The sequence below is a fragment of the Rhinopithecus roxellana genome, chromosome 12, assembly GCF_007565055.1.
Source record: "Rhinopithecus roxellana isolate Shanxi Qingling chromosome 12, ASM756505v1, whole genome shotgun sequence".
Classification (NCBI taxonomy): Eukaryota; Metazoa; Chordata; class Mammalia; order Primates; family Cercopithecidae; genus Rhinopithecus; species Rhinopithecus roxellana.
The window spans coordinates 109357297-109384971 of NC_044560.1; the positions used below are offsets into that span (position 1 = coordinate 109357297).

Genomic DNA, 27675 nt, shown 5'->3' on the forward strand with positions numbered 1-27675 from the left:
AGAAAAAGAAAGAAAGGAAGGAAGAAAGAAAGAAAGAAAGAGAAAGTAAGTAACTTCCGCAGATGTACTGGGAAAGTAGCAGGAACAGCAGAAAGTAAGAGATGGGGGAAAATGGGTATGGTCAGGACACTGTTCAGTATGACTGGACTCCAGTTAGACGAAAAGGTCAAAACTAGGCAGGGCTCAGTGGCTCACACCTGTAATCCCAGCATTTGGGGAGGCCAAGGCAGGAGGATCACTTGAGGCCAAGAACTCAAGACCAACCTGGGCAACATAGCAAGACCCCATCTCTAAAAGAAAAAAAAATGCAAAAAATAAAATTAGCTGGGCACAGTGGTGCATGCCTGCCATCCTAGCTACTCAGAGGCTGACGTGGGAGGATCACTTGAACCCAGGAGTTCCAGGCTGCAGTGAGCTATATGATTGCACCACTGCACTCCATGACAGAGTAAGACCCTACCTCTCTCTTTTTTTTTCTTTTTGAGACAGTGTTTCGCTCTTGTAGCCCAGGCTGGAGTGCAATGGCATGATCTCAGCTCACTGCAACCTCTGCCTCTCGTGTTCAAGTAATTCTCCTGCCTCAGCCTCCCAAGTAGCTGGGATTACAAGCTTCCACCACCATGCCTGGCTGATTTTTGTATTTTTAGTAGCGACGGAGTTTCACCATGTTGGCCAGGATAGTCTCAAACTCCTGACCTCAGGTGATCCACACGCCTCGGCCTCCCAAAGTGCTAGGATTACAGGCATGAGCCACCGCACCCAGCGACCCCGCCTCTTAAGCAAAAAAGTAAGCCATGACTCGAGGCTCAGATCACACAGAGCCTTGAGTGCTTGGCTGAGGGGCTTGGACCTTCTCCCAGGGCAGCTGGGGAGCTACAGGAGGGCTGTGAACAGGGAAACTGCAGGGCCAGCTCTGGGGCCTGGGGAGGACTAACAAGGGGAGACTGGAGGCCAGGAGGCTTCAGAGAGGATCCAGGGGGAAGGATGAGGCCTGAGCTGGGGCAGTGACCTCTGTGGGACTGGAGGGGCACAGCCCAATGTCCCTCTTCCCTCCCAACACCCACATATCCCCAGTCAGAGACAGAACAAAGACAAAAATCTTTTATTTCAGCTTTAGGGAAGCCAGCAGTTTCTTCACATCTCGGAAGCACAGGGAAACAGCCTGATCAGGAAGGCGCCAGCAGAAGCGGCATGGCTACCATTAATTGCTGAGGAGACAGAGCAAAGAGAATGAGGATCCAGGACCCAGAAGTCCAGCCTCCGGTCCCCCTCCCTCGGAGCCAGAGTCCAGGCTCCCCAACGTCCCGGCTTCCCCGAACCCCTCCCCCAGGCACCTTTCTCTTCCGGTGGAAGGCTGCCTTGCTCTCATCAGAGTTGATCTGCAGTGGGATATAAGCGTCGAGATGATACAGCTGCTGGGGGCCCCCCACCACCAGGCGGTTCTCCCCGATCTCCAGCGACAGCCCCAGGGCTCCATCCTGGAGAGGTGGTGGAATCAGGTCACCCTCCTCAGCAACAGGATGGTCACCTGGACCAGGCATGGGAGCCTCACACGCTGGGAAACTATATTTGAAGGGTCTAATCTCCCAGGGAAGAGGCAGAAGACATCAATTATAAGTCTCAACAACCGAGCACTTACAATCCCTCGGACACACTCAGGACAGCACCCAAAGGTGGCCTGTGGGCCTCCTGGGAGAGAGTATGCAGCTGACAAGTCCAGTAACAGCCCCTTGTCACTCTCGCTCAGAGACAGTCCCTGACCTTTCCAGACCTCATTCCACTCCTCTGGCCCAGCGGGCAAAACTCACCAGTTTGGGGAGGTCAATTTCGGCCAAGAGGAGGTCGGGGGCTTCCAGCCACAGATTCAGGTGAGGCTTTTCAGGGCTGAGGAGGAACAAGGTCCCAGGGCTGAGCACAGCTGCCGGGTCTTTGCCTGGCGTTCCCTTTCTCCCTCCAACCAGCCCTAGTGCCTCAGAACGCCTTCCCAGTCAGGAGTTCTCTCTCTTCCCTCTCTCAGTGCCCAGGGCCCCAGGGCATCACCCAGTGTGGGAGGATGGAGGGAGGGATTCCCAAGAGCGTTGAGGAAACATCAGACCGGGGATCTACCGAAAGCGCACCCTGACTCAGCTCTCCCAGGGGCGGGCGTGTACAGGTCCCCCAGCTCCTGGATCCGAGGACGCTGCTGTGAGCGGATATTCTGCTGCGAGATGGAGCCCATGAATGGCCGGTTCTTCATCATGCGCCATTCTGAGGGTCAGGAGCGCCGTCAAACATTGTACAGGTCAGGGTTCCCTTTGCTCTCTCAGGAGGCCTTGCACAGCCAAGAGCCTCCTGGGATCAGCTCCACCGGCTCACCGGGACTCTTGGGATCTGACCACACTCCCAGGCTTGGCTCCAGGAAGCCCGCCCACCTTAGTCACGCCCCCTCCCATAATAAGCCCCAATAAAACCCAGCCCTGGAGATGTTCCTGGCCCCGCCCCTTCAGGGCATCCAGACTCCACCCCCTCCCAGTAGCACAGACTCCAGGACACCCTGCCCAAGCCAGCCCCTCCTCTCCCAGGGGTGTCCCCCAAACCGCTCCTGGCTCCACTCTTTTCCGATGGCCCAGGCCTTGCCCCTCACCCGGATTTAGCTGCAAGTTATATTTGTCCTCAAGGCCCTCCCTGGCGATGGTGATCACGAGCTCCCGCAAGAAATCGCTGTTCTGGGGTGACAGACAGACGAAAAAGACAGGCGGTGGGGGGGGGTAGAGGGGGAGACCCCTGCCCAGGCCTCACCCGCAGCCCCGCCCCCAACCTGCATCCTCTGGTAGAAGTTGCTGTTGACAGCTACGTCGTAGGCAGTACAGCCCTGGCCTCCTGCGGGGAGAAAAAGGAGGTGAGGGCCCCCCAGCCCTCTGCAGGAAGCCCACAGCCCAGACCCAGACAGGGAAGAAACATTCAGGGACAGCGGCTGCAAGAAGCAGAGACAGAGACATCAGGAAGTGACAGCTGAGCACTCACTGTCCGCTCCGGACTGTCCGTCCAGCCTCCTCCCCGGCCTCGTATCTCCTGTCCATCAGTGTAATGTCACTTAAGCTGACCCTACCCCTCCCCTGCTCACAGCTCTCCTCTGGCTCCTCAGTGCTCCCAAGTGAAGGTCTGCGCCCCGCAAGCTTGGCGTTAAGAGTCCCTGTGTGGTCTGCCCCTCCCACCTCTGGAGAAAACCTCATTCTTCTAGCAACCTCGGCCCACTGAATTTCTTTCAGTTACTCTCCATTACTGGCTGATCCAATCTAATCATTCTCTCCCATTTCCAGGCCGCTCTACCTAGAACTTTCTTCTGTCTTTGACTGCTGAACTCTTCCTGTTCCTTCAAATCTTATCCCACACCTCCTCCTCCAGGAAGCCTTCCCTGACCCCTTCATGTGGGTGGCAAGCAATCGCAAGGCTGTGCTGGGTGCCCCCCTCCAAAGCACCCTTTTGACACTGCATCCACCTCCTTGAGCCCTGCCCATGACAGGGTGTTTCTGGAATGTGGAATGTGAATTTGATAGGTCCTTATTCCCCAGGGCACTGCCTAGAGCTTGGTCCCAGAAAGCTTCAAGAGACATATGGAAAAAAGGACATAGAAGCAGAAACAGGGGCAGAGGTGAGGCAAGACAGAGATGGAGACAGGGGAGACGGGCAGAGGAGAAAACGGAATGAAAGAGAGAGCCGCCGGCTAGGTGCAGTGGCTCACACCTGTAATCCCAGCACTTTGGGGGGCTGAGGTGGCGGATTACCTGAGGTCAGGGGTCTGAGACCAGCCTGGCCAACATAGCAAAACCCCCACTCTGTTAAAAATACAAAAATTAGCTGGGCATGGTGGCGCACGCCTGTAATCCCAGCTAGTTGGGAGGCTGAGGCAGGAGAATCGTCTGAACCTGGGCAACAAGAGCAAAACTCCATCTCAAAAAAAAAAAAAGAAAAAAGTAAGAGTGGGCTCAGGACTAAAGCCAGGAGATCCACTAATGCACGAGGAGGACTCTGCCCAGGCCTCCTGGCCCCAGAGTGGGGCATGGAAAAGTGCCAGCCTGGCCAGGTGGCAGAACCAGGACCGCCCGGGTTTGGGATGCCCAGGGCACTAGAGATCTACCATAGGGAAAATCATCAGATTGGAGAGCCAGATCTCCAGGAGCTGAGGGAGGAGGGTCCTGGGCCCAGGATTCTTGGGTTCTAGGGAAGAAGGGGCCTAGCAGGCCAGATTCCTGGTCCCTCTGAGGGCACTGACTTGCATCCAGTTCTGCATGAGGCTCTCCCAGACTCATGGGGATGCGAAACCCAGCTTGGTCCTCCTCTAGCATCTGAAGCAGCTCCTCCTCGGTCACGTCGGCGGGAGGAGGGATGGAGAGGGAGTGGCAGATGTTGATGAAAACCTTCCCTTCTGAGGAGTTGGTCTTTATGCAGAAACCTGGTGGGAGTGGGTTAGTCATGACAATCCTTTTCTGCACAAGTCCCAGTACCCATCCTTTCTCTCCAGGCTCTTTTTCTTTTGCCCAGTCCCCCTTTCTCTGGGTCTGTTCCACTCCCCACCCCCCCTCCTTTTTTTTTTGAAACTGAGTCTCACTCTGTCACCCAGGCTGGAGTGCAGTAGCGTGATCTCGGCTCACTGCAACCTCCACCTCCCAGGTTCAAGCAATTCTCATGCCTCAGCCTCCCAAGTAGCTAGGATTATAGGCGCCCACCACCACGCCCGGCTAGTTTTCGTATTTTTAGTAGAGATGGAGTTTTACCATATTGGCCAGGCTGATCTCAAATTCCTGACCTCAGGTGATCCTCCCGCCTCAGCCTCCCAAAGTGCTGGGATCACAGTTGTGAGTCGCTGTGCCCAGCCTCTCTTCCTATCTTTGTTTTTGTTGTTTGTTTTGTTTTGTTTTTGAGACAGAGTCTCGCTCTGTCACCCAGGCTGGAGTACAGTGGTGCGATCTCCACTCACTGCAACCTCTGCCTCCTGGGTTTCAGCAATTCTCCTGTGTTAGGCTCCCAAGTAGCTGGGAATATAGGTGCATGCCACCGCACCCGGCCTCTTCCTATCTCTGATTCTCTGGCCCCCTACCTACTCCTACTCTGTCCTCCAACTCCTTTCTGTCCTAGGGTGATCTCTGTGGGTGTCTGCTCACCTCACCCCCATCCCAGGCCTTTATTTTCATGTCTCTTTCCTTCCTCCTCTCTGTCCCCTGCCCCTGGCCTCCCTGGGTCTCCTGTCCCTCTCTCTCCGGTGTCCTTTCTCACCAGGCTGAGGCTGGATTTGTGTCGATTCTGGTCTGGTTGTCTGGGCTTGCTGGAGCTCCTTCGAGGCCTGTATAAAGTAAAACTACCTCCAGGCTTGGAGTCTGTGCCATCAGACCCCTCATTTGTTACTCAAATGGAGCAATTCTTATCTATGAGAGCTGTGGATAACGCGAGAAATTGAACCGTTTAGGTCCCCTTTCTCCTTTGGGAACTAGAGGAACAACCGCAACCCCACCTAGCAAACTTGAAGCCCATCAACCTGAATTCCCCGAGGCCCGGTTCCCACCCTAGTGCATTCTGGCAACTGTAGTCCCATCTTTGAGCACCCCGCCAAAATCCCCGAATACTCAAGGATCCAGGGCTCCGGTCACTGTGCACCTGCAGCAGCAGCTCCTCAAATCGCGCCGAATCAGCACCCATCGTCTCCGCCTCGCTTAGCTCGAGTCCCAGCAGCTTCGGGTTCGCCATGGCCCTGGAAAAGAGATCTAGGCGTCCTCAAGACCCTCAACGTGGGGAACTTTGCTCAGGATCCGACCCCAGTGCTTGCTCTGGCCCTCAATCGACTCCAGATACCTATTATCCTGTTCAGAAAGCTAAGAGTGGCCTAAGACTACAATTCCATTCAAGACCGAACACCGTCGTCAAATCCGTTGGGAATCTGTATCTCTGGATGCGCTCTCCGTCCTACTTGCCGAATTGTAAACGAAGCCACACTTCCGGTCTATCCGTAAACACAAGACAGGAGTACGCTACACTTCCGAGTACCCCATGCTCACTCACAAGCTGGTATCGCGTTATCGACAGGCCACGCCCTTCGCATCAATCAAAAATAAACACCAAGGCGAATCCCTAAATGCCACACTTCCTGTATCTGTGAAAGCCACACTTCCGGCCAGGCGCTGTGGCTCATGCCTGTAGTCCCAGCACTTTGGGAGGCCAGGGCAAGAGAATCACTTGAGACCAGGAGTTCGAGACCAGCTTTGGCAATACAATGAGATAACGTCCCACATCCCATCTGTTTAAAAACAAAAAAAAAGCGCCACAATTCCACTCTTTCCACAACCAAAACTGGCCTCATTACTTTGCAGTGAAGGTTGCATTTTCAAAACCTTAATCTCAATGTCCATCCTAAAACGTACCCTTTTTATCTTTGAATTATCACTTCCTGCCAGATCTAGCTCCGACCCCTAGTAAATATAATTAGAACTAAAAGCTGCACTTTCAGGCTGGGAGGCTGAGGCAGGAGGATCGCTTTAGTCCAGGAGTTCGAGACCAGTCGGAGCAACATAGCAAAATCCTGTCTCTACAAAAAAAAAAAAAAAAAAAAGGAAAAAAAATAGCCAGACTTGATGGCATGCGCCTGTAGTCCCAGCTACTGTGCAGGCTGATGCAGGGGAAACGTTTAAACCGGAAAAGTCGAGGCGACAGTCAGCTGTGATCACTGCACTCCAGCCTGGGCGACAAAGGGAGACCCTATCTCAAGAAAATAAAAGGTAAAACAAATAAAACCTGCACTTCCTGCTACTATAAAACAAGGCACTGGGAAGATGCATCAATACGACGACGCTTTTTTTTTTTTTTTTTTTGAGACGGAGTCTCGCTCTGTCGCCCAGGCTGGAGTGCAGTGGCCGGATCTCAGCTCACTGCAAGCTCCGCCTCCTGGGTTTACGCCATTCTCCTGCCTCAGCCTCCCGAGTAGCTGGGACTACAGGCACCCGCCAACTCGCCCGGCTAGTTTCTTGTATTTTTTAGTAGAGACGGGGTTTCGCCGTGTTAGCTAGGTTGGTCTCGATCTCCTGACCTCGCCATCCACCCGTCTCGGCCTCCCAAAGTGCTGAGATTACAGGCTTGAGCCACCGCGCCCGGCCCCTTTTTTTTTTTTTTACTTTTTTTTTTTTTTTTATTTTGAGACAGGGTCTCCCTTTGTCACCCAGGCCATAGTGCAGTGGCGCCATCTCGGTTCACTGCAATGTACGCCTCCCGGGTTCAAGTGATTCTCCTGGCTCAGCCTCTTGAGTAGCTGAGATTACAGGTGCGTGCCACCACAGCTCGGCTCACGTTTTTAGTAGAGACGGGGGTTTCACCACATTGGTAAGGCTGGTCTCGAAATCCTGACCTCAGGTGTTCCACCCGCCTCGGCCTCCCAAAGTGCTGGGATTACAGCCGTGAGCCATCGTGCCCGGCCACGCCGATCCTTCTAACGGAGCCCTCCTAACTAATCGCAAAGTACCCACATCCCTGGCTAGCCTTTCTCCCCGTTTTAAGCAGTGCGCATGCTCCTAAATACGCTTCCCCGTAGGCTGGTCCAACGAGGCCTAAGGCAAAAAGTGTGGGCGAGGCTGCTCTCTGTATCTCGTAGCCCCACCCCATTCCCATTAGTCCTGCCCCTTTGGGCTGGAACGGTAGGTGTGGCCCTTCGGACCTCAAGGTTCCCCTTAACACAGAGCGCCCCAGTCTTCGCGGAAAGCGTTCCGGGTAGGCGATGGCTGCGACGCGTGCAGGGCCCCGCGCCCGCGAGATCTTCACCTCGCTGGAGTACGGACCGGTGCCGGAGAGCCACGCATGCGCACTGGTGAGAGCCTGCCCGGCTGGCGCTGCCCGCTGCGTTACCCAGGCCTGGGCTCCCGGTTTTTCGCGCGGAGTCCCGTCATCCACTGCGGCAGCTCAGCAACTCCGCCTCTCTCAGTCCCCTTGATTCCCGCCGCCCAATAGGATCGCGCCCTGTAGGACGTTCCCTTGAGCCTTGGCGGTGGCGGCTTCGGCCTTTTAGTCTGTTCCCATCTTCCCTAGCTGTCCTCTTGCCCCTTGATCCTGAACTTCTCGTGGTGCTTCCGCGGTTTTCCCGAACTCCTCTAGACGCTCTCGTGATTCCTCAGGGTCCCCTCAGAACCTGACGCGCACCACCAGACCCCTTAAGATTCCTGTGGGGCTCCGGCGATCCACAACCTCCATTGTCTTTCCACGACTCTTTAAAACATCCTATGGCTTTCATGGGCCCCCGGAGCACCCCAGACCTCCTGAGGGACTCCGTTGATCCCCTTGATTACCCGGAGACCTTCAGAACTTCCATGGCGACCCCGTGATCCCATAGGGCCCCTCAATACTCGTGGGGTTCATGTGCCCTCACGGGAACTCTCAGGAGCCTAGAATACATCAGGACTTCCGGTTTGGGTTTTTTGTTTGTTTGTTTTTGTTTTTGAGCCAGGGTCTCACTCTGTCGCCCAAACTGAAGTGCAGTGGCGTGATCGCACCTCACTGCAGCCTCAACCCCCTGGGCTCAAGCTGTCCTCTCACTTCAGCCTCCCAAGTAACTGGGACCATAGACGTGTGCCACCACTCCCAGCTAATATTTGTACTTTTTGTAGAGACAAGGTTTCAGCATGTTGGCCAGTTTGGTCTCGAACTCCTGGCCTCAAGTGATCCACCCACCTCGTCTTCCCAAAGTGCTGGGGTTACAGGCGTGAGCCACTGCACGCAGCCACATCAGGACTTCCTGTAATTACTTACGGCCCCTCACAAAACCCTCACGGGGCTCCTACGATCTCTCTAGCTCTCGGAATGTCCCATAGAGTTCCCATGATTGTTCAGGAACCCCTGAAGTCCTCATGAGGGTCCCATGATCCCCTGGGGGTCCTCAGAACCTCCCTAGGATTCCTATGATCCCTTGGAGGCCCCCAGAACCTTCGTGGGGTTCCTGCAAATAAGTAGGACGCCTCGAACTTTCTGTCATTTCCCCAGGCACTCTCAGAATTCCCTCACGGGGCTCTCATGATCCCCTAGGGTCCCCCAGTACCCAGGTGGGAGAAGCTTAGGCTTCTTTGAGGGGGAGGGCAGGAGGCCAGAGCAATGGCCCAGGTGGAAGGGACTGGATCAGAACCCTGGCACAGCCTAGCACTTGGGGAGGCCGAGACAGGCAGATTGCTTGAGCTCAGGAATTCGAGACCAGCCTGGGCAACATAGTGAAACCTGGTCTCTACTAAAATACAAAACATTGGGCCAGGCGTGGTGGCTCAGACTTGTCATCCCAGCACTTTGGGAGTCTGAGGCGGGCGGATCACCTGAGGTCAGGAATTCGAGACCAGCCTGGCCAACATGGTAAAACCCCGGCTCTACTAAAATACAAAAATTACCTCAGCGTGGTGGTGTTTGCCTGTAATCCTAGCTACTCGGGAAGCTGAGGTGGGAGAATTGCTTGAATCTGGGAGGCGAAGGTTGCAGTGAGCACAGATCGCACTACTGCACTCCATCCTGGGCAACAGAGCAAGACTCTGTCTCCAAAAACAAACAAACAAAAAATGGCCGGGCGCGGTAGCTCACACCTGTAATCCCAGAGCTTTGGGAGGCTAAGGCGGGCGGATCATGAGGTCAGAAGTTCGAGACCAGCCTGGCCAAGTCGGTGAAACCCCTTCTGTACTAAAAATACAAAAAAATTAGCTGGGCATGGTGGCAGATACCTGTAGTCCCAGCTACTCGGGAGGCTGAGGCAGAATTGCCTAAACCTGGGAGGCAGAGGTTGCAGTGAGCCGAGATCGCGCCACTGCACTCCAGCCCGGGCAACAGAGTGAGGACTCTGTCTCAAAAAAAAAAAAGAGAGAGAGAGAGAGAAATGTAAATTAAACCCACAATGAGCTATCACTATGCACCTAAATGGCTAAAATGTAAAAAACTAGCCATACCAAGTGTTAGGTTTTTTAAAGGGAAGGCGAGGGTGAAAGAAAGACAGGGACCCAGGAGGCCTACGGCAACACAGGTATATTGCAAAAACCTGCGGAGATGGGGGTACCAGCTTAATGCTGGAGCCCACCGCTGCTTACAGGCTAGGGTACTTCTAGGTATGGGCGGGAGGGGTCTGGGCAGTATGGCTTGCTGCCTGGCAGGATATTGACAAGGTATTCCTATGATCAGGCAGTTTGGCCCTTTTTCTGCTGGGATGTGATAGGTTGTTCCTGGGAACTTTGCTCAGCAGGATATGACAGAGATAGTCCTTCCGTTGGAATTTTGCCTGGTGGGTATGTTAAAAAAGGCAGCCAGACGTGGTGGCTCACACCTGTAATCCCAACACTTTGGGAGGCCCAGGTGGGCGGATCACTTGAGGTCAGGAGTTCGAGACCAGCCTGGCCAACATGGTAAAACCCCATCTCTACTAAAAATACAAAATCAGCCAGGCATGGTAGCAGGCACCTGTAATCCCAGCTACTCTGGAGGCTGAGGCAGAAGAATCGCTTGAACCTGGGAGGCGGAGGTTGCAATGAGCCGAGACCGCACCACTGCACTCCAGCCTGTGCAACAGAGCAAGACTCTGTCTCAAAAAAAAAAGAAACAGAAAACAAAAAATTAGCCAGCGGTGGTGGCGCACACCTGTAGTCCCAGCTACTCGGGAGGCTGAGGTGGGAGGATCACCTGAGCCTGGGAGGTGCAGTAATCATACCACTGAACTCCAGCCTGGGTGACAGAATGAGACCGTGTCCCCCCAAAAAAATAAGAAGTTGAGGCCAGGCAAGTGGCTTACACCTGTAATCCCAGCAGTTTGGGAGACTGAGGCAGGAGGATCTCTTGAGCCTAAGAGTTCGAGACCAGCCTGGGCAACATGGTGAGGCAACATGGTTAGGCCTCATCTTTTTTAATATAAAAATAAAACATAAAAAGTGAAGCTGAGACTTGGACTTGAGCCCTTGCATTTCAGACCCATGTTCTCTGGGCCAGACTCAACCAACAAACATGTTTTCTTTGGCCTGAACTTTATTTTTGAAAATGTGAAATGCTGGATAATTGATTCCATGTAAACATCCGGGAGGTCCTCTTGAAAATAAAATTCCAAAATGTGTCAAACTTTGGCTCAACTTCCCTGACAAAAATCATCTGGAACCAATAGCTCCTGTCCTTTCAATGAATCGTAAGCTCCTCTTCTCATCCAGGCCCTCTTCTCAGGCCTCCTGGAACCCTCTGGACATTCTTTTGGAATTTTGTTTTTCTTTTGGGGGAAAATTTTCAAACTTCCACCGAATAATTAGCATTTATTTTGAACTCCTATTTACCCATCACTCTGCTTTGACCATCATCAACATTTATCAGCGCTGTTTTCTTCTGTATTTTCTTTGGAGTAATTTAAACAAATCCCAGATGTCACAGTATTTTCCTATAAATATTTGAATCCTTTCTTCTAACAGATAAGGGTTCATTTTGTTACAAAACTACCATGGTCTGTTACCACACTTAACAACATTAACTCATTCTTTTTGTTTTTTGTTTGTTTGTTTGAGACAGGGTCTTACCCTGTTGCCCAGGCTAGCGTTCAGTAGCGCAATCACAGCTCACTGCAGCCTGGAACTCCTGGGTTCAAGCAATCCTCCCACTCCAGCCTCCTGAGTAGCTGAGACTACAGGTGTGTACTACTATGACTGGCAAATTTTTTATTTTTATTTGTAGAGATGGGGTCTTGCTGTGTCTGTCCAGACTAGTCTCAAACTCCTCGGCTCAAGCAATCCTCCCATCTCAGTGTGGGAAAGTGCAGGGATTACAGATGTCAGCTACCATGCCCAGCCAACAATCATCCTTTAATGTCATCTAATGGCCAGTTCATGATCAAATATCCCTGACTATCTTACAGATGTCTCTTTTCCCTGTGGGCGTTTGAGTTTGGAACTTCTAAGTAACTTTTTTTGCTTTAAAGAGAAAACAGAAGTCAAGCATGGTGGCTCATGATTGTCATCCCAGCACTTTGGGAGGCTGAGGCGAGTGGATCACCTGAGGCCAGGAGTTTGAGAGCAGCCTGGCCAACATGGTGAAAATACATCTCTACTAAAAATATAAAAATTAGCTGGGCATGGTGGCGGCTGCCTGTAATCCCAGCTACTCAGGAGGCTGAGGCAGGAAAATCACTTGAACCCAGGAGGCAGAAGTTGCAGTGAGCCAAGATCGCACCATTGCACTCCAGCTTGGGCGACAAGAGTGAGACTCTGTCTCAAAAAAAAAAAATAGAAAAGGAGAAGGGCCAGTACGAGAAAAATCAGGAATATGTGACATCAGAGATGCTAGGAGAATCTGTAGGAGGAGAAAGTGAGCAGTGTGTTTTGGATTTAGCAGCAGAGAAGATCTGACCAGGATGAGAAAGAAATATGGAGGAGAAGGCCGGGCGCAGTGGCTCACGCCTGTAATCCCAGCACTTTGGGAAGCCGAGGCGGGTGGATCACAAGGTCAGGAGATCGAGACCATCCTGGCTAACATGGTGAAACCCCATCTCTACTAAAAATACAAAAAAAAAAAAAAAACTAGCCGGGCGTGGTGGCAGGTGCCTGTAGTCCCAGCTACTTGGGAGACTGAGGTAGGAGAATGGCGTGAACTTGGGAGGCGGAGCTTGCAATGAGCAGACACTGCGCCACTGCACTCCAGCCTGGGCGACAGAGTGAGACTCCGTCTCAAAGGAAAAAAAAAAGAAAAGAAAGAAATATGGAGGAGATGTGGTGAGTGAGATGTGGTAAAAAAAAAAAATTTTTTTTTTTTTTTTGAGACAGAGCCTTGCTCTGTTACTCAGGCTGCAGTGCAGCGGTGTGATCTTAGCTTATTGCAGCCTGCACCTCCTGGGCTCAAGTGATCCTCCCACTTCAGCCTCCCAGGTAGCTGGGACTACAGGCACTCACCACCACACCCGGCTAACTTTTTGTATTTTTTGAAGAGATGAGCTTTCACCATGTTGCCCAGGCTGGTCTTGAACTCCTAGGCTCAGCCCACCTCAGCCTCCCAAAGTAGACTCCAAATAGGCGCCACTCTTGTGGCACTAGCCCAAGGACTCAGTTGAGACCCTAATTGAATGAATTAAAGATGTTAACACGTCTGTAATCCCAGCACTTTGGAAGGCCAAGGTGGGCAGATCACTTGGGGCAGGAGTTCAAGACCAGCCTGGCCAACATGGTGAAACCCCATCTCTACTAAAAATATAAAAAGCGAAATTAGCCGGGTGTGATGGCGGCTGCCTGTAGTCCCAGCTACTCAGGAGGCTGAGGCAGGAGAATGGCTTGAACCCGGGAGGCAGAGCTTGCAGTGAGCCGAGATCGCGCCACTGCACTCCAGCCTGGGTGACAGAGCGAGACTCCGTCTCAAAAAAAAAAAAAAAAAAAAAATGAGGCCGGGCGCAGTGGCTCAAGCCTGTAATCCCAGCACTTTGGGAGGCCGAGACGGGCGGATCATGAGGTCAGGAGATCGAGACCATCCTGGCTAATACGGTGAAACCCCGTCTCTACTAAAAAATACAAAAAACTAGCCGGGCGACAAGGCGGGCGCCTGTAGTCCCAGCTACTCGGGAGGCTGAGACAGGAGAATGGCGTGAACCCGGGAGGCAGAGCTTGCAGTGAGCTGAGAGCCGGCCACTGCACTCCAGCCTGGGCGACAGAGCAAGACTCCGTCTCAAAAAAAAAAAAAAAAAAAAAAAAAATGGGGGGGCCGGGCGCAGTGGCTCACGCCTGTAATCCCAGCACTTTGGGAGGCCGAGGCGGGCAGATCACGAAGTCAGGAGATCGAGACCATCCTGGCTAACACGGTGAAACCCCGTCTCTACTAAAAAACACAAAAAACCTAGCTGGGCGTGGTGGTGGGCGCCTGTAGTCCCAGCTACTCGGGAGACTGAGGCAGGAGAATGACGTGAACCCGGGAGCTGGAGCTTGCAGTGAGCCGAGATCACGCCACTGCACTCCAGCCTGGGCGACAGAGCGAGACTCCGTCTCAAAAAAAAAAAAGGGAAAAATGTTCTAGAACTAGAGGGTGGTGATGGTTACACAACACTGTAAATGCACAGAATGCCTCTAAACTGCTGAAGTGTATACTTTGAAATGCTCTATTTTACCACAAACTTTTTTTTTTTTAAAGCAATAGGAGGAAAAGAATTAGCTGATGGAGCAGAGGGAGACAGATGTCCCCTCCTAGAGGATTCTGGGTAGGGGTTGAACTGCCCCAGCTCCTCCCGAACCCCTTTCCAAACTGTCTCTACCTCCCTCAGGCCTGGCTGGACACCCAGGACCGGTGCTTGGGCCACTATGTGAATGGAAAGTGGTTAAAGCCTGAACACAGGAATTCAGTGCCTTGCCAGGATCCCATCACAGGTACGAGATGTCCCCCAGTCATTAGTGGAAGAGAGGTATCTGTGCCCTCTAGCCCTACCCACCAACACCCATTCCCCTTGCTAGGGCCCTGAGGGCAGGAAGTAGCTGGTGGTGAGAGAGGGACTGCGATGTCTGGTTCCTTCTGCAACCAGTCACCCTAATTATGGTTCCGGCTCTCTGTGGAGGCTTTGTGAAACTGCTGTCTGGGAAAATCCCTTCCTAGGCCGGGCACGGTGGCTCAAGCCTGTAATCCCAGCACTTTGGGAGGCCGAGACGGGCGGATCACGAGGTCGGGAGATCGAGACCATCCTGGCTAACACGGTGAAACCCCGTCTCTACTAAAAACTACAAAAAACTAGCCGGGCGACGTGGCGGCGCCTGTAGTCCCAGCTACTTGGGAGGCTGAGGCAGGAGAATGGCGTGAACCCGGGAGGCGGAGCTTGCAGTGAGCTGAGATCCGGCCACAGCACTCCAGCCTGGGTGACAGAGCCAGACTCCGTCTCAAAAAAAAAAATAAATAAATAAAAATAAAAATCCCTTCCTTGCACTGGAGGTGATCATAGCCGTGACCCAGCAGAGAATGGGGACAAGCTTTACACCCTTGGGCTGATCCAGGCTTCGAAAATCTCAGCCCCCTCCAGACCTGACATGGGCTCCCCGCCATCTCTCCTCCCATCTGAGTCCCTCCACTTTTCTCCCCAGGAGAGAACTTGGCCAGTTGCCTGCAGGCACAGGCCGAGGATGTGGCCACAGCCGTGGAGGCAGCCAGGACGGCATTTAAGAGCTGGAGTGCCCACCCTGGTATCGTCCGGGGCCAGCACCTGGCCAGGTGATGCAGCTGAGGTGTGGACCCTGGGAGGCGGGGACCCCCAGCATCCACTCGAGACCATGGGAATAAAGGCTATTTCCCAAGATCCCACTGAATTAATCTGCAGCTAAGGCTCAGATTCCCAGTATGTGCTGTGGGCAGTAGTGGCCGAAACATGCATCCGTTGTCCACTATTCACTGGGACTAGAAGCCGCAAAGCCTGTATTTCACAGGACATTCTTGAAGCTCATTGGGGCTCCATTTCTCAGCAGTTCACTGGGGCTGGTGAAGCCCCTAAATCCATTTCCTAGCTGCTTTGGGGGCAGCTAGAGGCAAAGATTCCATTTCCCAAAATGCAATTGGGGTTAGAAGCTAAGACTCAATTTCCCAGAAGCTTCAGGGATTTCCAACGGCCAAGACCTTTACACAGCATCCTCAGGGTTTGTGTTTCCACGGCTACAATTCCCATAGATCTTCACTGCCCTTTGCCCCAGGTAAATGGTGGGGATGCCTCGGGCTCATGGGAATTGTAGTCCAGGTATATAGGAGCAGCCCAGGACTCTGTGAGGCTGAGGCCTGTTGGAAAATGAGCACCCTCTTGCTTTCTCCACAGGCTGGCCAAGGTGATCCAGAAGCACCAGCGGCTGCTGTGGACCCTGGAATCCCTGGTGACTGGGCGGGCTGTTCGAGAGGTTCGAGACGGGGACGTCCAGCTGGCTCAGCAGCTTCTCCACTACCATGCAATCCAGGCATCCACCCAGGAGGAGGCACTGGCAGGCTGGGAGCCCATGGGTGAGACCCTGGAGTCCCTAGCCCTCTCCTCTCACATGACCTAGCAGTGCCAGCTCCAATCCCCTCATTCCTTTTCTTTTAGACAGAGTTTCGCTCTTGTCACCCAGGCCGGAGTACAGTGGCGCAATCTCGGCTCACTGTAACCTCCGCCTCCCGGGTTCAAGTGATTCTCCTGCCTCAGCCTGTTGAGTAGCTGGGATTACAGGCACCCACCACCACACCCAGCTAATTTTTGTGTTTTAATAGAGAAGGGGGTCTCACCATGTCGGTCAGGCTGCTCTCCAACTCCTGATCTCAGATGATTCACGCACCTCGGCGTCCCAAAGTGCCTGGGATTACAGGCATGAGCCACCGCGTCCAGTCTCCTCATTCTTTTTCTTTTTCAGACAGGGTCTTTCTCTGTCACCCTGGCTGGAGTACAGTGGTGCACTTATAGCTCACTATAATTGTGAGCCTTGACCTCCTGGGGTCAAAATCCTCCCACCTCAGCCTCCCAAGTAACTGGGACTACAACCATGCACCACCACGCCTGACTGGTTTTTTTTGTTTTGTTTTGTTTTGTTTTGTTTTTGCCTCTCGCCTCATTTTCTTCTTGCAGGAGTAATTGGCCTCATCCTGCCACCCACATTCTCCTTCCTTGAGATGATGTGGAGGATTTGCCCTGCCCTGGCTGTGGGTAAATGATGGCCTGGGGGATCCTGACTCTTGGGTCTGAGAAAGGAGGGGATTGTCGGGCCCAAACTTGAGTCTGAGAGACAAGGGGGCTGGGGCCTGGACTCCTGAGTCTGGCAGGAGGGGCTACGGGTCTGGACTCCTGGGTCTGAGGGAGGAGGGGTTCGGGGTCTGGACTCCTGGGTCTGAGGGAGGAGGGGCCAGGGGCCTGGACTCCTGGGTCTGAGGAAAAAGGGGCTGGGGGATTGGACTACCAGATCGGAGGGAGGAGGGGCTGGGGTCTGGACTCCTGGGTCTGAGGGAAGAGGGGCTGGGGGTCTGGACTCCTGGGTCTGAGGGAAGAGGGGCTGGGGGCCTGGACTCCTGGGTCTGAGGGAAGAGGGGCTGGGGGCCTGGACTCCTGGGTCTGAGAGAGGAGGGGCTGAGCCTGGACTCCTGGGTCTGAGGGAGGAGGGGCTGGGGGCCTGGACTCCTGGGTCTGAAGGAGGAGGGACTGAGGTCTGGACTCCTGGGTCTGTCAGAGGAAGGGCTGGGACCTGGACTCCTGGGTCTGAAGGAGGAGGGGCTGGGGACCTGGACTCCTGGGTCTGAAGGAGGAAGGGCTGGGGATCTGGACTCCTGGGTCTGAGGGAGGAGGGACTGAGGTCTGGACTCCTGGGTCTGAGAGAGGAGGGGCTGAGCCTGGACTCCTGGGTCTGAGGGAGGAGGGGCTGGGGGCCTGGACTCCTGGGTCTGAAGGAGGAGGGACTGAGGTCTGGACTCCTGGGTCTGTCAGAGGAAGGGCTGGGACCTGGACTCCTGGGTCTGAAGGAGGAGGGGCTGGGGACCTGGACTCCTGGGTCTGAAGGAGGAAGGGCTGGGGACCTGGACTCCTGGGTCTGAGGGAGGAGGGACTGAGGTCTGGACTTCTGGGTCTGAGGGAGGAGGGGCTGGGGGCCTGGACTCCTGGGTCTGAGGGAGGAGGGGCTGGGGGCCTGGGTCTGAGGGAGGAGGGGCTGGGGGCCTGGACTCCTGGGTCTGAGGGAGGAGGGACTGAGGTCTGGACTCCTGGGTCTGTCAGAGGAAGGGCTGGGACCTGGACTCCTGGGTCTGAAGGAGGAGGGGCCGGGGTCTGGACTCCTGAGTCTGAGGGAGCAGGGGCTGGAACTTGGACTCCTGAATTTTTGAGCTGCTCCGCTTCTCCAGGCTGCACTGTGGTGGCCCTCGTGCCCCCGGCCTCCCCGACGCCCCTCCTCCTGGCCCAGCTGTCGGGGGAGCTGGGCCCGTTCCCAGGAATCCTGAATGTCATCAGTGGCCCTGCCTCCCTGGTGCCTGTCCTGGCCTCCCAGCCTGGAATCCAGAAGGTGGCCTTCTGCGGAGCCCTGGAGGTACCTTCAGGACAGGGGTTGTGGTGGAACGTGTCTGGGGGCTGCAAAGCTCCTCCCGTGGCTGAATTGGTGGGGGGTCCCTAGGAAGGCCGTGCCCTTCGACGGACCCTGGCGGGTGAGTGTGCGGAGCTGGGCCTAGCGCTGGGGACGGAGTCGCTGCTGCTGCTGACAGACACAGCGGACGTAGACTCGGCCGTGGAGGGTGTTGTGGACGCCGCCTGGTCCGACCGCGGCCCGGTGAGACCCGTGCACTCCTGTCCCCTCACACCCTGGAGGCTGTAGGTGTCTGTCTCCAGGCCTTGGGGTCCTGAGTCTCTGTTCATTTTATTTGTTGGGTTTTTTGTTATGTTTTGTTTTGTTTTTCTATATGTGTTCATTTTATTTTATTTATCTATTTATTTATTTATTGAGAGACGGAGTTTTGCTCTTGTCGCCCAGGCTGGAGTACAATGGTGCGATCTCGGCTCACTGCAACCTCTACCTCCTGGGTTCCAGTGATTCTCCTGCCTCAGCCTCCCGAGTAGCTGGAATTACAGGCGCCCACTACCACACCTGGCTAATTTTTGTATTTTTAGTGGAGACGAGGTTTCACCATGTTGGCCAGGCTGGTCTCAAACTCCTGACCTCTGTTGATCCAGCCGCCTCGGCCTCCCAAAGTGCTGGGATTGCAGGCGTGAGCCACTGCACCCGGTCTCTCTGTTCTTCAGGACTATTGATTTATCTGAGTGTCCATGTCCCTAGTTTTCCAGCCTCTGTCTTCACTCTTCAGATCACCAACTTGCTAGAGTGCAGTGGCGTGATCTCCTGACGCCCTTTTTCCTCACAGGGTGGCCTCAGGCTCCTTATCCAGGAGTCTGTGTGGGACGAAGCCATGAGAAGACTGCAGGAGCGGATGGGGCGGCTTCGGAGTGGCCGAGGGCTGGATGGGGCCGTGGACATGGGGGCCCGGGGGGCTGCTGCATGTGACCTGGTCCAGCGCTTTGTGCGTGAGGCACAGAGCCAGGGTGCACAGGTGAGGCAAGGGGCACAGACTGAGGGTGTCAGAGGAGGAGGGACCTGGAGACCCAGCTCCTGAGTCTGAGGGAGGAGGGAGCAGGGCGTGGACAACTGGGTCTAAGGAAAGAGGGGCTGGGCCTGGACTACTGGGTCTGAGGGAGGAAGGGCTGGGGGCCTGGACTCCTGGGTCTCAGCAGGAAGGGACTGGAGGTCGACTTCTAGATCATTTCTCTCCCTAGGTGTTCCAGGCTGGCGATGTGCCTTCAGAACACCCATTCTATCCTCCAACCTTGGTCTCCAACCTGCCCCCAGCCTCCCCATGTGCCCAGGCAGAGGTGAGCCCCTTAGGTCTGTAGAACTCCTACCCACTGCCAGCCAAGGGCAGCAGCTCCGTGCCTGCGGAAGCCCCTGGGGTGACCGTGTGACCCAGGCAGGGGGCTGCTACCTGCTCTGGGCTCCTTCCCTGGTGGGTGGGCCCCAGAGGCCTGAGCCGCCCCATCACCCCTTGCAGGTGCCGTGGCCTGTGGTTGTGGCCTCCCCCTTCCGCACAGCCAAGGAGGCACTGGCATTGGCCAACGGGACGCCCCGCGGGGGCAGTGCCAGCGTGTGGAGCGAGAGGCTGGGGCAGGCGCTGGAGCTGGGCTACGGGTCAGTCTGCATGGCCCAGGCACTCACTCCTCTCCTCATTCTTCTTGTCTTCATCTCCCTTCTCCCTGGGTCGCTCCCTGTGCCTTTAACTCACCCCTCTCCCAGCCAGCCACTGTCTGTTTTCCTCTGTCGGACGTCTCCATCTTCCCCACAGGCTCCAGGTGGGCACCGTCTGGATCAATGCCCACGGCCTCAGAGACCCTTCAGTGCCCACAGGCGGCTGTAAGGAGAGTGGGTGTTCCTGGCATGGGGGCCCAGACGTGAGCACATCCCCTCCCCGTCACCAGTCACCAGCCCCACTCCCTGCTGTGCCCTTGACACTTGCATCCAGCCTCACGTGCCCCTTGCATCCTCTTGACACTGTCTCTCTCACAGGGGCTGTATGAGTATCTGCGGCCCTCAGGGACCCCTGCCCGGCTGTCCTGCCTCTCCAAGAACCTGAACTATGACACCTTTGGCCTTGCTGTTCCCTCAACCCTGCCGGCTGGGCCTGAAATAGGGCCCAGGTGAGTCGTTAGAGGCCAGTGGTCTGGGGGTGTGAACAGGGAGAGGGGAATTGATGCCCATTTCCCCATGGACTGGAGGGCTGGTGCGAGGTCCGTCCAAGCTGTCTCATGGTCCTGCTGAGTACCACATTGTGGCCTCACACTTTCCCCACCCCAGGCCTGCTGAGACTCAGCTCTGCCCCATGAATGTCTGTGCTCTCCCAGAAACTCATGAGTCTAGGAGCTTGGGGTCCCCAAGAGGTTCACTGGAGCAGAAGCTTGGGGCCCCCCACAGGCTAATGGGAGCAGAAAGAGTAGGAGCTTAGGGTCACCCAGAGGCTCATGGGAGCAGTTTAGGGTCCCCCAGAGGTTCATGGGAACAGGATTTTGGGGTCCCCAGAGGCTCAAGGGAGCCAGATTTTAGGGTCCCCAGAGGCTCATGGGAGCAGAAGCCTGGAATCTCCCAGAGGCTTATGGGAGCAGAAGTTTGGGGTCCCCCAGAGGCTCATGGGAGCAGGAGTTTAAGGTACCTCCAAAGACTCAAGGGAGCGGGAGTTTAGGGTCTACCAGAGGCTCATGGGAGCACAGAGGTTCATGGGAGCAGGAGCTTAGGGTCCCCCAGAGGCTCATGGAACAGGAATTTGAGGTGCCCCACAGGCTCACGGGAGCAGTTTAGGGTCTGCCAGAGGTTCATGGGAGCAGGAGTTTAGGGTGCCCAGAAGCTCGTGGGAACAGGGGTTTGGGGTCCCCGAGAGGCTCATAGGAGCAGAAACTTTGAGTCCCCCAGAGGCTCATGCAAGCAGGAATTTGGGGTTCCCCAGAGGCTCATGGGAGCAGGAGTTTAGGGTCCCCCAGTGAATCGTGGGAGCTGGAATTCAGGGTCCCCCAGAGGCTCATGGGAACAGGGGTTTGGGGTACCCCAGAGGCTCACGGGAGCCGAGGCGGTCTTCCCAGTGGGGTAGAGCATAAGGTCTGAGCAGACTGAGGGCTCAGGACTCCTCCTCATGTCCCACCCTACTCCAGCCCAGCACCCCCCTATGGGCTCTTCGTTGGGGGCCGTTTCCAGGCTCCTGGGGCCCGAAGCTCCAGGCCTATCCAGGATTCGTCTGGCAACCTCCATGGCTACGTGGCTGAGGGTGGAGCCAAGGACATCCGAGGTGCCGTGGAGGCCGCTCACCAGGCTTTCCCTGGGTAAGAGGGGTCACACGGGAAAGCCCAGGGGTCATGGCGTGGTAGAGAGGGGAACCTGGGCCCCCAGCAGTTGGTGGACTGGGAGGCTGGGCCCCCAGGGTAGGGGCTGTGGACAGAGGTGGGCTGTCGGGAAAGCCAAGACCAGGATGCTGACCCCCACTGTGCACTGTCTGCCCACAGCTGGGCGGGGCAGTTCCCAGGGGCCCGGGCGGCCCTGCTATGGGCCCTGGCGGCTGCACTGGAGCGCCGGAAATCTACCCTGGCCTCGAGGCTGGAGAGGCAGGGAGTGGAGCTCAAGGCTGCGGAGGCGGAGGTGGAGCTGAGTGCAAGGCGACTTCGGGCATGGGGGGCCCGGGCGCAGGCCCAAGGCCACACCCTGCAGGTGAAGGATCTGTGGGCACGTGGGCGAGCTGGGCAGGTGGGGTGGGGCTCAGACCAGAGGCTGTGAGATGAGCCAGGCTTGGGATCCAGGCCCAGCCCCACTGCCTTCCACGGCAGGATCATCAGCAAATGGCTTCACCCCTCCCTGCCTCAGTTTCCTCATCTGTACAGTGAGTGGACACACAACCTGCCTCGTAGAGCGGCGTTCGCCAGATGATGGATAGCGACCCATTCCTGGACCATAAAATCAATTTAGTGGGCTGTTAGGCGGTTTTTGCATTGCTATAAAGAAACACCTGGGGGCGCAGTGGCTCACACCTATAATTCCAGCACTTTGGGAGGCCAAGGTGGGCGGATCAAGAGGTCAGGAGTTCAAGAATAGCCTGACCAACATAGTGAAACCCTGTCTCTACTAAAAACACAAAAATTAGCTGGGTGTGATGGCGGGCGCCTATAGTCCCAGCTACTCGGGAGGCTGAGGCAGGAGAATGGCGTGAACCCGGGAGACGGAGCTCGCAGTAAGCCAAGTCATGCCACTGCACTCCAGCCTGGGAGATAGAGCAAGACTCCGTCTCAAAAAAAAAAAGAAAAGCAAAAAGAAACACCTGGGGGTGCAGTGGCTCACACCTGTAATCCCAGCACTTTGGGAGACCGAGGTGGGTGGATCACCAGGTCAGGAAATCGAGACCCTCCCGGCTAACATAGTGAAACCCGGTCTCGACTAAAAATACAAAAAATTAGCTGGGTACGGTGGTGGGCGCCTGTAGTCCCAGCTACTCGGGAGGCTGAGTCAAGAGAATTGCTTGAACCCAGGAGGCGGTGGTTGCAGTGAGCCAAGATCCCGCCACTGCACTCCAGCCTGGGCGACAGAGCGAGATCCTGTGTCACAAAAAAAAAAAAAAAAAAAAAAAACACCTGGCCAGGGATGGTGGCTCACGCCTGTAATCCCAGCAATTTGGGAGGCAAAAGTGGGTGGATTGCTTGAGGCCAGGAGTTTGAAACAAGCCTGGGCAACACAATGAAACCATGTCTCCACAAAAAATAGAAAAATTAGCTGGGCCTGTTGGCACCAGTCTCCCTCTGTCAACCGGCTGGAATGCAGTGCCACAATCATGGCTCACTGCAGCCTCAACCTCCGAGGTCCAAGCAAGCCTCCCACTTCACCCTCCTGAGTATCTGGGATCACAGGCACACACCAGCACACATGACTGGGTAGTTTTGTATTTTTATAGAGACAAGAGACTCGCCATGTTGCCCAGGCTGATCTCGAACTCCTAGCTTCAAGTGATCTGCCTATCTTGACGTCCCAAAGTGCTGGGATTATAGGCGTGAGCCACTGCACCCAGCCAGTGGTACGCTTTTTTTTTTATTTTTATTTTTAGACAGAGTTTCGCTCTTGTTGCCCAGGCTGGAGTGCAACAGTGCAATCTTGGCTCACTGCAACCTCTGCTTCCCAGGTTCAAGCAATTCTCCTGCCTCAGCCTCCCAAGTAGCTGGGATTACAGGCATGTGCCACCACACCCTGCTAATTTTGTATTTTTAATAGAGACGGGGTTTCTCCATGTTGAGGCTGATCTCGAACTCCCGATCTCGGGTAATCCGCCCACCTCGGCCTCCCAAAGTGCTGGGATTACAGGCATGAGCCACCACGCCCAGCCTCCAGTGCTATACTTTTAAATAACTGGATCTCAGGAGAACTCACTATTTCGCGGACAGTAGCAAGTGGGATAGTGCTAAACCATTCATGAGGAATCCACCTCCATGATACCATCACTTGCCACCAGGCCCCGCTTTCAACATTGGGGATTACATTTCTTTTTTTTTCTTTTTTTTCCGAGACGGAGTTTCGCTCTTGTTGCCCAGGCTGGAGTGCAATGGTGCGATCTGAGTTCACGGGTCCGCCTCCCGGATTCAAGCAATTCTCCTGCCTAAGCCTCCCGAGTAGCTGGGATTACAGGCATGCGCCACCGCGCCCAGCTAATTTTGTATTTTTAGTAGAGACAGGGTTTCTCCCTGTTGGTCAGACTGGTCTCGAACTCCTGACCTCAGGTGATCTGCCTGCCTTGACCTCCCAAATTGCTGGGATTACAGGCATGAGCCACCACACCTGGCCGGGGATTACATTTCAACATGAGATTTGGGTGAGACATCCAAACTCTATCATGGGCCAAACCATATTTCTTTCTTTCTTTTCTTGAGACGGAGTCTCGCTCTGTCGCCGAGGCTGGAGTGCAGTGGCGCGATCTTGGCTCACTGCAAGCTCCGCCTCCCAGGTTCATGCCATTCTCCTGCCCCAGACTTCCGAGTAGCTGGGACTACAGGCACCTGTCACCATGCCCAGCTAATTTTTTTTTTTTTTTTTTTGTACTTTTAGTAGAGATGGGATTTCACCGTGTTAGACAGGATGGTCTCGATCTCTTGACCTCGTGATCCGCCCACCTCGGCCTCCCAAAGTGCTGGGATTACAGGTGTGAGCCACTGCGCCCGGCCTTCTTTTTTATTTTTATTTTACTTTAGTTCTGGGATACGTGTGCAGAACGTGCAGCCTTGTTACATAGGGATACGCGTGCCGTGGTGGTTTGCTGCACCTACTGACTAGTCCTCTTACGTTCCCTCCCCTTGCCTCCTACCCCTAGCACCGTATTTCTTCTTAACAAAAGAAAATAATCCCAGCGCTTTGGGAGGCTGAGGTAGGCGGATCACTTGAGCCCATGAGTTCATGACCAGCCTGGACAACACATGTCTCATGTCTACAAAAAACAACAAATTAGCTGGGCCTGGTGGTACGCACCTGTATTCTCAGCTACTCAGGGGGCTGAGGTGGGACAATTGCTTTAGCCTGGGAGGTCAAGGCAACGGTGAGCTGTGATCATGCCACTGCACTCCAGCCTGGGCTACCCAGTAAGACCCTGTCTCAAGGAAAAAAAAAAAGGAAAAGAGGAGAAAAAACAGAGTGGGCCAGGCGCAGTGGCTCACGCCTGTGATCCGAGTACTTTGGGAGGCCGAGGCAGGCTGGATCACTTGAGATCAGGTGTTCGAGACCAGTCTGGCCAATATGGTAAAGACCCATCTCTGCTAAAAATACAAAATTAGCTGGGCATGGTAGCAGGCGCCTATAATCCCAGCTACTCGGGAGGCTGAGGCAGAAGAATCGCTTGAACCTGGGAGGCGGAGGTTGCAATGAGCTGAGATCGTGCCACTGCACTCCAGCCTGGGCAACAGAGCAAGACTCTGTCTCAAAAAAAAACAGGAGGGAAGGAGGGAGGGAGGGAGGAAGGAAGGAAATGAAAGAAGGAAGGAAGGGAAGGAAGGAAAGGAAAGGAAGGAAAGGAAAGGAAAGGAAGGAAGGAAGGAAGGTAGGTTGGTTGTGCAGGATGTTTCTCACCGCCGGAACCCCTGTGGAATGATTCACTTTGACCTGCGTCTGCGAAATGGCGGGGGCTTCCACAAGGGTGCGGTTTGGGCCAACACCAGGTGTTGGGAAGGACGCGGAGCAACTCGGTCTCTCATTCACTGTGGGCGGGGCTCCCCTGCCCCATGCGTGACCCGCCTGTCCCTGCAGGTAGCGGGGCTGAGAGGCCCTGTGCTGCGCCTGCGGGAGCCGCTGGGTGTGCTGGCTGTGGTGTGTCCGGACGAGTGGCCCCTGCTTGCCTTCGTGTCCCTGCTCGCTCCTGCCCTGGCCTACGGCAACACTGTGGTCATGGTGCCCAGCGCGGCCTGTCCCCTGCTGGCCCTGGAGGTCTGCCAGGTATAGCCCCTTGCTTTCCTGCCTCTTCTCCCGGTAGCCTCAGGGCAGCAGAAAAACGCCCAAACTCGGCAGGAGCTTGGCTCTTACCGCACCCTCCGTGGTACGCATGCTGCCCCCAGCCTCAGCATCCAAACCTTCACTCCTTGGCGACCCAGTGCCCATTCTTCAGCCCAGACCTGGGGCTTTCTCGTCCAAGCCCGACCCCCCACCCCTGTCCCATTCCTTCCCATGGCCACCCCCTGGATGCCCACTCCTTGCCCTGCCCCCACGGCCCTCCCAACCCACCCACTCTCTGCGTCCCCTAGGACATGGCCACCCTGTTCCCAGCAGGCCTGGCCAACGTGGTGACAGGAGACCGGGACCATCTGACCCGCTGCCTGGCCTTGCACCAGGACGTCCAGGCCATGTGGTATTTCGGATCCGCCCAGGTGCTCTTTGTTCTGTTTTGCCATTTTCAACATCTGAAACTTCAAACAGGCTCCTCCTTTTCCGGAAACAGCCCCGCCCTCCTAGAACTCCTGTTGCTAAGGGGAGAAACTCCTTGACAACAAGGTTCTGAGGCCCCGCCCTTAGTACTCCAGTTACTAACGAAGAGGCTGTCCTTAGCAACAAAGGCCTGAGAGCTGCCCAGCCCGAAGACCTCATCTCAGTGGACAGCCCGTTGCTAAGGACCACACCCTAGATTTGGAGGCCCACAGTCTACAGTGTTTTTTTTTTTTTTTTTAAGACAGAGCCTCACCCTGTCACCCAGATGCAATCATACCTCACTTCAGCTTCAACCTCCCAGGCTCAAGTCACTGTCCCACCTCAGCTTCCTGAGTAGCTGGGACCACAGGCATGCACCACCATGCCCAGCTAAGCCCAGCTAATTTTTTTCTTTTGCAGAGACAGGGGTTTCTCTGTGTTGGCCAGGCTGATCTTAAACTCCTGGGTTCAAGTGATCTGGAGCAGACTGGTTGAGTCTGCTTTTTTATTTATTTATTTATTTATTTATTTATTTATTTATTTATTTATTTATTTTTATTTTATTTTGTTTTTTTGAGACGGAGTCTCGCTCTGTCATCCAGGCTGGAGTGCAGTGGGGTGATCTCGGCTCACTGCAAGCTCTGCCTCCCAGGTTCACACCATTCTCCTGCTTCAGCCTCCCGAGTAGCTGGGATTACAGGCGCCGCCACCACGCCTGGCTAATTTATTTTTGTATTTTTAGTAGAGAAGGGGTTTCACCGTATTAGTCAGGATGGTCTTGATCTCCTGACCTCGTGATCCGCCCGCCTCAGCCTCCCAAAGTGCTGGGATTACAGGCGTGAGCCACTGCTATTTATTTATTTTTTGAGACAGAGTCTCACTCTGTCGCCCGGGCTGGAATACAGTGGCACGATCTCGGCTCACTGCAACCTCTGCCTCCCGGGTTCAAGTGATTCTCCCGCCTCCCAAGTAGCTGAGACTACAGGCACTCGCCACTATGCCTGGCTAATTGCTGGGTTTTTTTTTTTTTTTTTAGTAGAGATGGGGTTTCCCCATATTGGCCAGGCTGGTCTCAAACTCCTGACTTCGTGTGATCTGCCTGCCTCAGCCACCCCAAGTGGTGGGATTACAGGAGTGAGTCACCGCGCCCCACTGTCCACTCTCTTAAATCACCTGTTGGTAACAGATGTGAACTTGTTGACAAGAGCCTTGGGCCTCATTCCTCTCAACTTGGGCTGTTAAGGGAGAGGAAATTCCCTAACCCCTGGATCAAATGCCTTTCCCTACCATCTGGAAGTTTTGCTTGGAAGGAACCGAGCATTGTAGCTACAGAGCATAGGTCCAGCCTGAAGCCCCTGATCAGTAACAGTCCTCATCACGGAGGAAGCAGGTGCTTAGCAACAAGCCCGCAGATGTGCTGACCCCCCTCTCTCCTCATCTCAGGGTTCCCAGTTTGTGGAGTGGGCCTCAGCAGGAAACCTCAAACCGGTGTGGGCGAACAGGGGCTGCCTGCGGGCCTGGGACCAGGAGACCGAGGGGGCAGGCCCGGAGCTAGGGCTGCGATCAGCGCGGACCAAGGCCCTGTGGCTGCCTATGGGGGACTAATGCCTGAGCGCCACCTGCTGCATTTTGGACACCTCAGACCAAGGGGAAATGCACCCCCGCAAACACCTGGGACTTTCCCCTTCTGTGGGGAATAAATAAAGTCTCTGACAAACCCTAGCTATGCTTCTGTGAGAAGCATAAAGTCTTCCAATAAAGTCTCTGACAAACCCTA

At 54.8% G+C, this 27675-nt stretch overlaps 2 protein-coding genes across 6 annotated transcripts; one reads left to right on the forward strand and one right to left on the reverse strand.

Annotated features, from left to right (window-relative positions):
* Positions 1 to 1086: 1086 nt before the first annotated feature.
* Positions 1087 to 7424, reverse strand: PIH1D1 (PIH1 domain containing 1). 4 transcript variants are annotated; one of them, XM_030942727.1, is made up of 10 exons: positions 7370 to 7424; positions 5632 to 5725; positions 5254 to 5320; positions 4253 to 4432; positions 2798 to 2859; positions 2624 to 2705; positions 2118 to 2247; positions 1809 to 1884; positions 1335 to 1478; positions 1087 to 1208 (listed from the first exon to the last, which is right to left on the reverse strand). In XM_030942727.1, exons 2-10 carry the CDS (start codon positions 5719 to 5721, stop codon positions 1167 to 1169), a joined length of 873 nt encoding a protein of 290 aa, XP_030798587.1. In that variant the 5' UTR covers positions 5722 to 5725; positions 7370 to 7424; the 3' UTR covers positions 1087 to 1166. The 4 variants fall into 4 exon arrangements, with proteins under 4 accessions (XP_030798587.1, XP_010367768.1, XP_010367767.1 ...); XM_010369466.2 differs by lacking the exon at positions 7370 to 7424 and adding an exon at positions 5827 to 6062 and having other exon boundaries at positions 5632 to 5738; XM_010369465.2 differs by lacking the exon at positions 7370 to 7424 and adding an exon at positions 5827 to 6061.
* A 156-nt stretch (positions 7425 to 7580) lies between these two features.
* Positions 7581 to 27675, forward strand: ALDH16A1 (aldehyde dehydrogenase 16 family member A1). 2 transcript variants are annotated; one of them, XR_748649.2, is made up of 17 exons: positions 7581 to 7825; positions 14243 to 14345; positions 15048 to 15174; positions 15767 to 15945; positions 16544 to 16621; positions 17803 to 17984; positions 18069 to 18221; positions 18811 to 18996; positions 19220 to 19315; positions 19492 to 19628; positions 19783 to 19888; positions 20004 to 20134; positions 21137 to 21304; positions 21485 to 21686; positions 25248 to 25433; positions 25764 to 25861; positions 27342 to 27675. XR_748649.2 is itself a non-coding variant. In XM_010369464.2 (17 exons), exons 1-17 carry the CDS (start codon positions 7736 to 7738, stop codon positions 27501 to 27503), a joined length of 2409 nt encoding a protein of 802 aa, XP_010367766.1. In that variant the 5' UTR covers positions 7581 to 7735; the 3' UTR covers positions 27504 to 27675. The 2 variants fall into 2 exon arrangements, 1 of the variants encoding a protein (XP_010367766.1); XM_010369464.2 differs by having other exon boundaries at positions 25739 to 25861.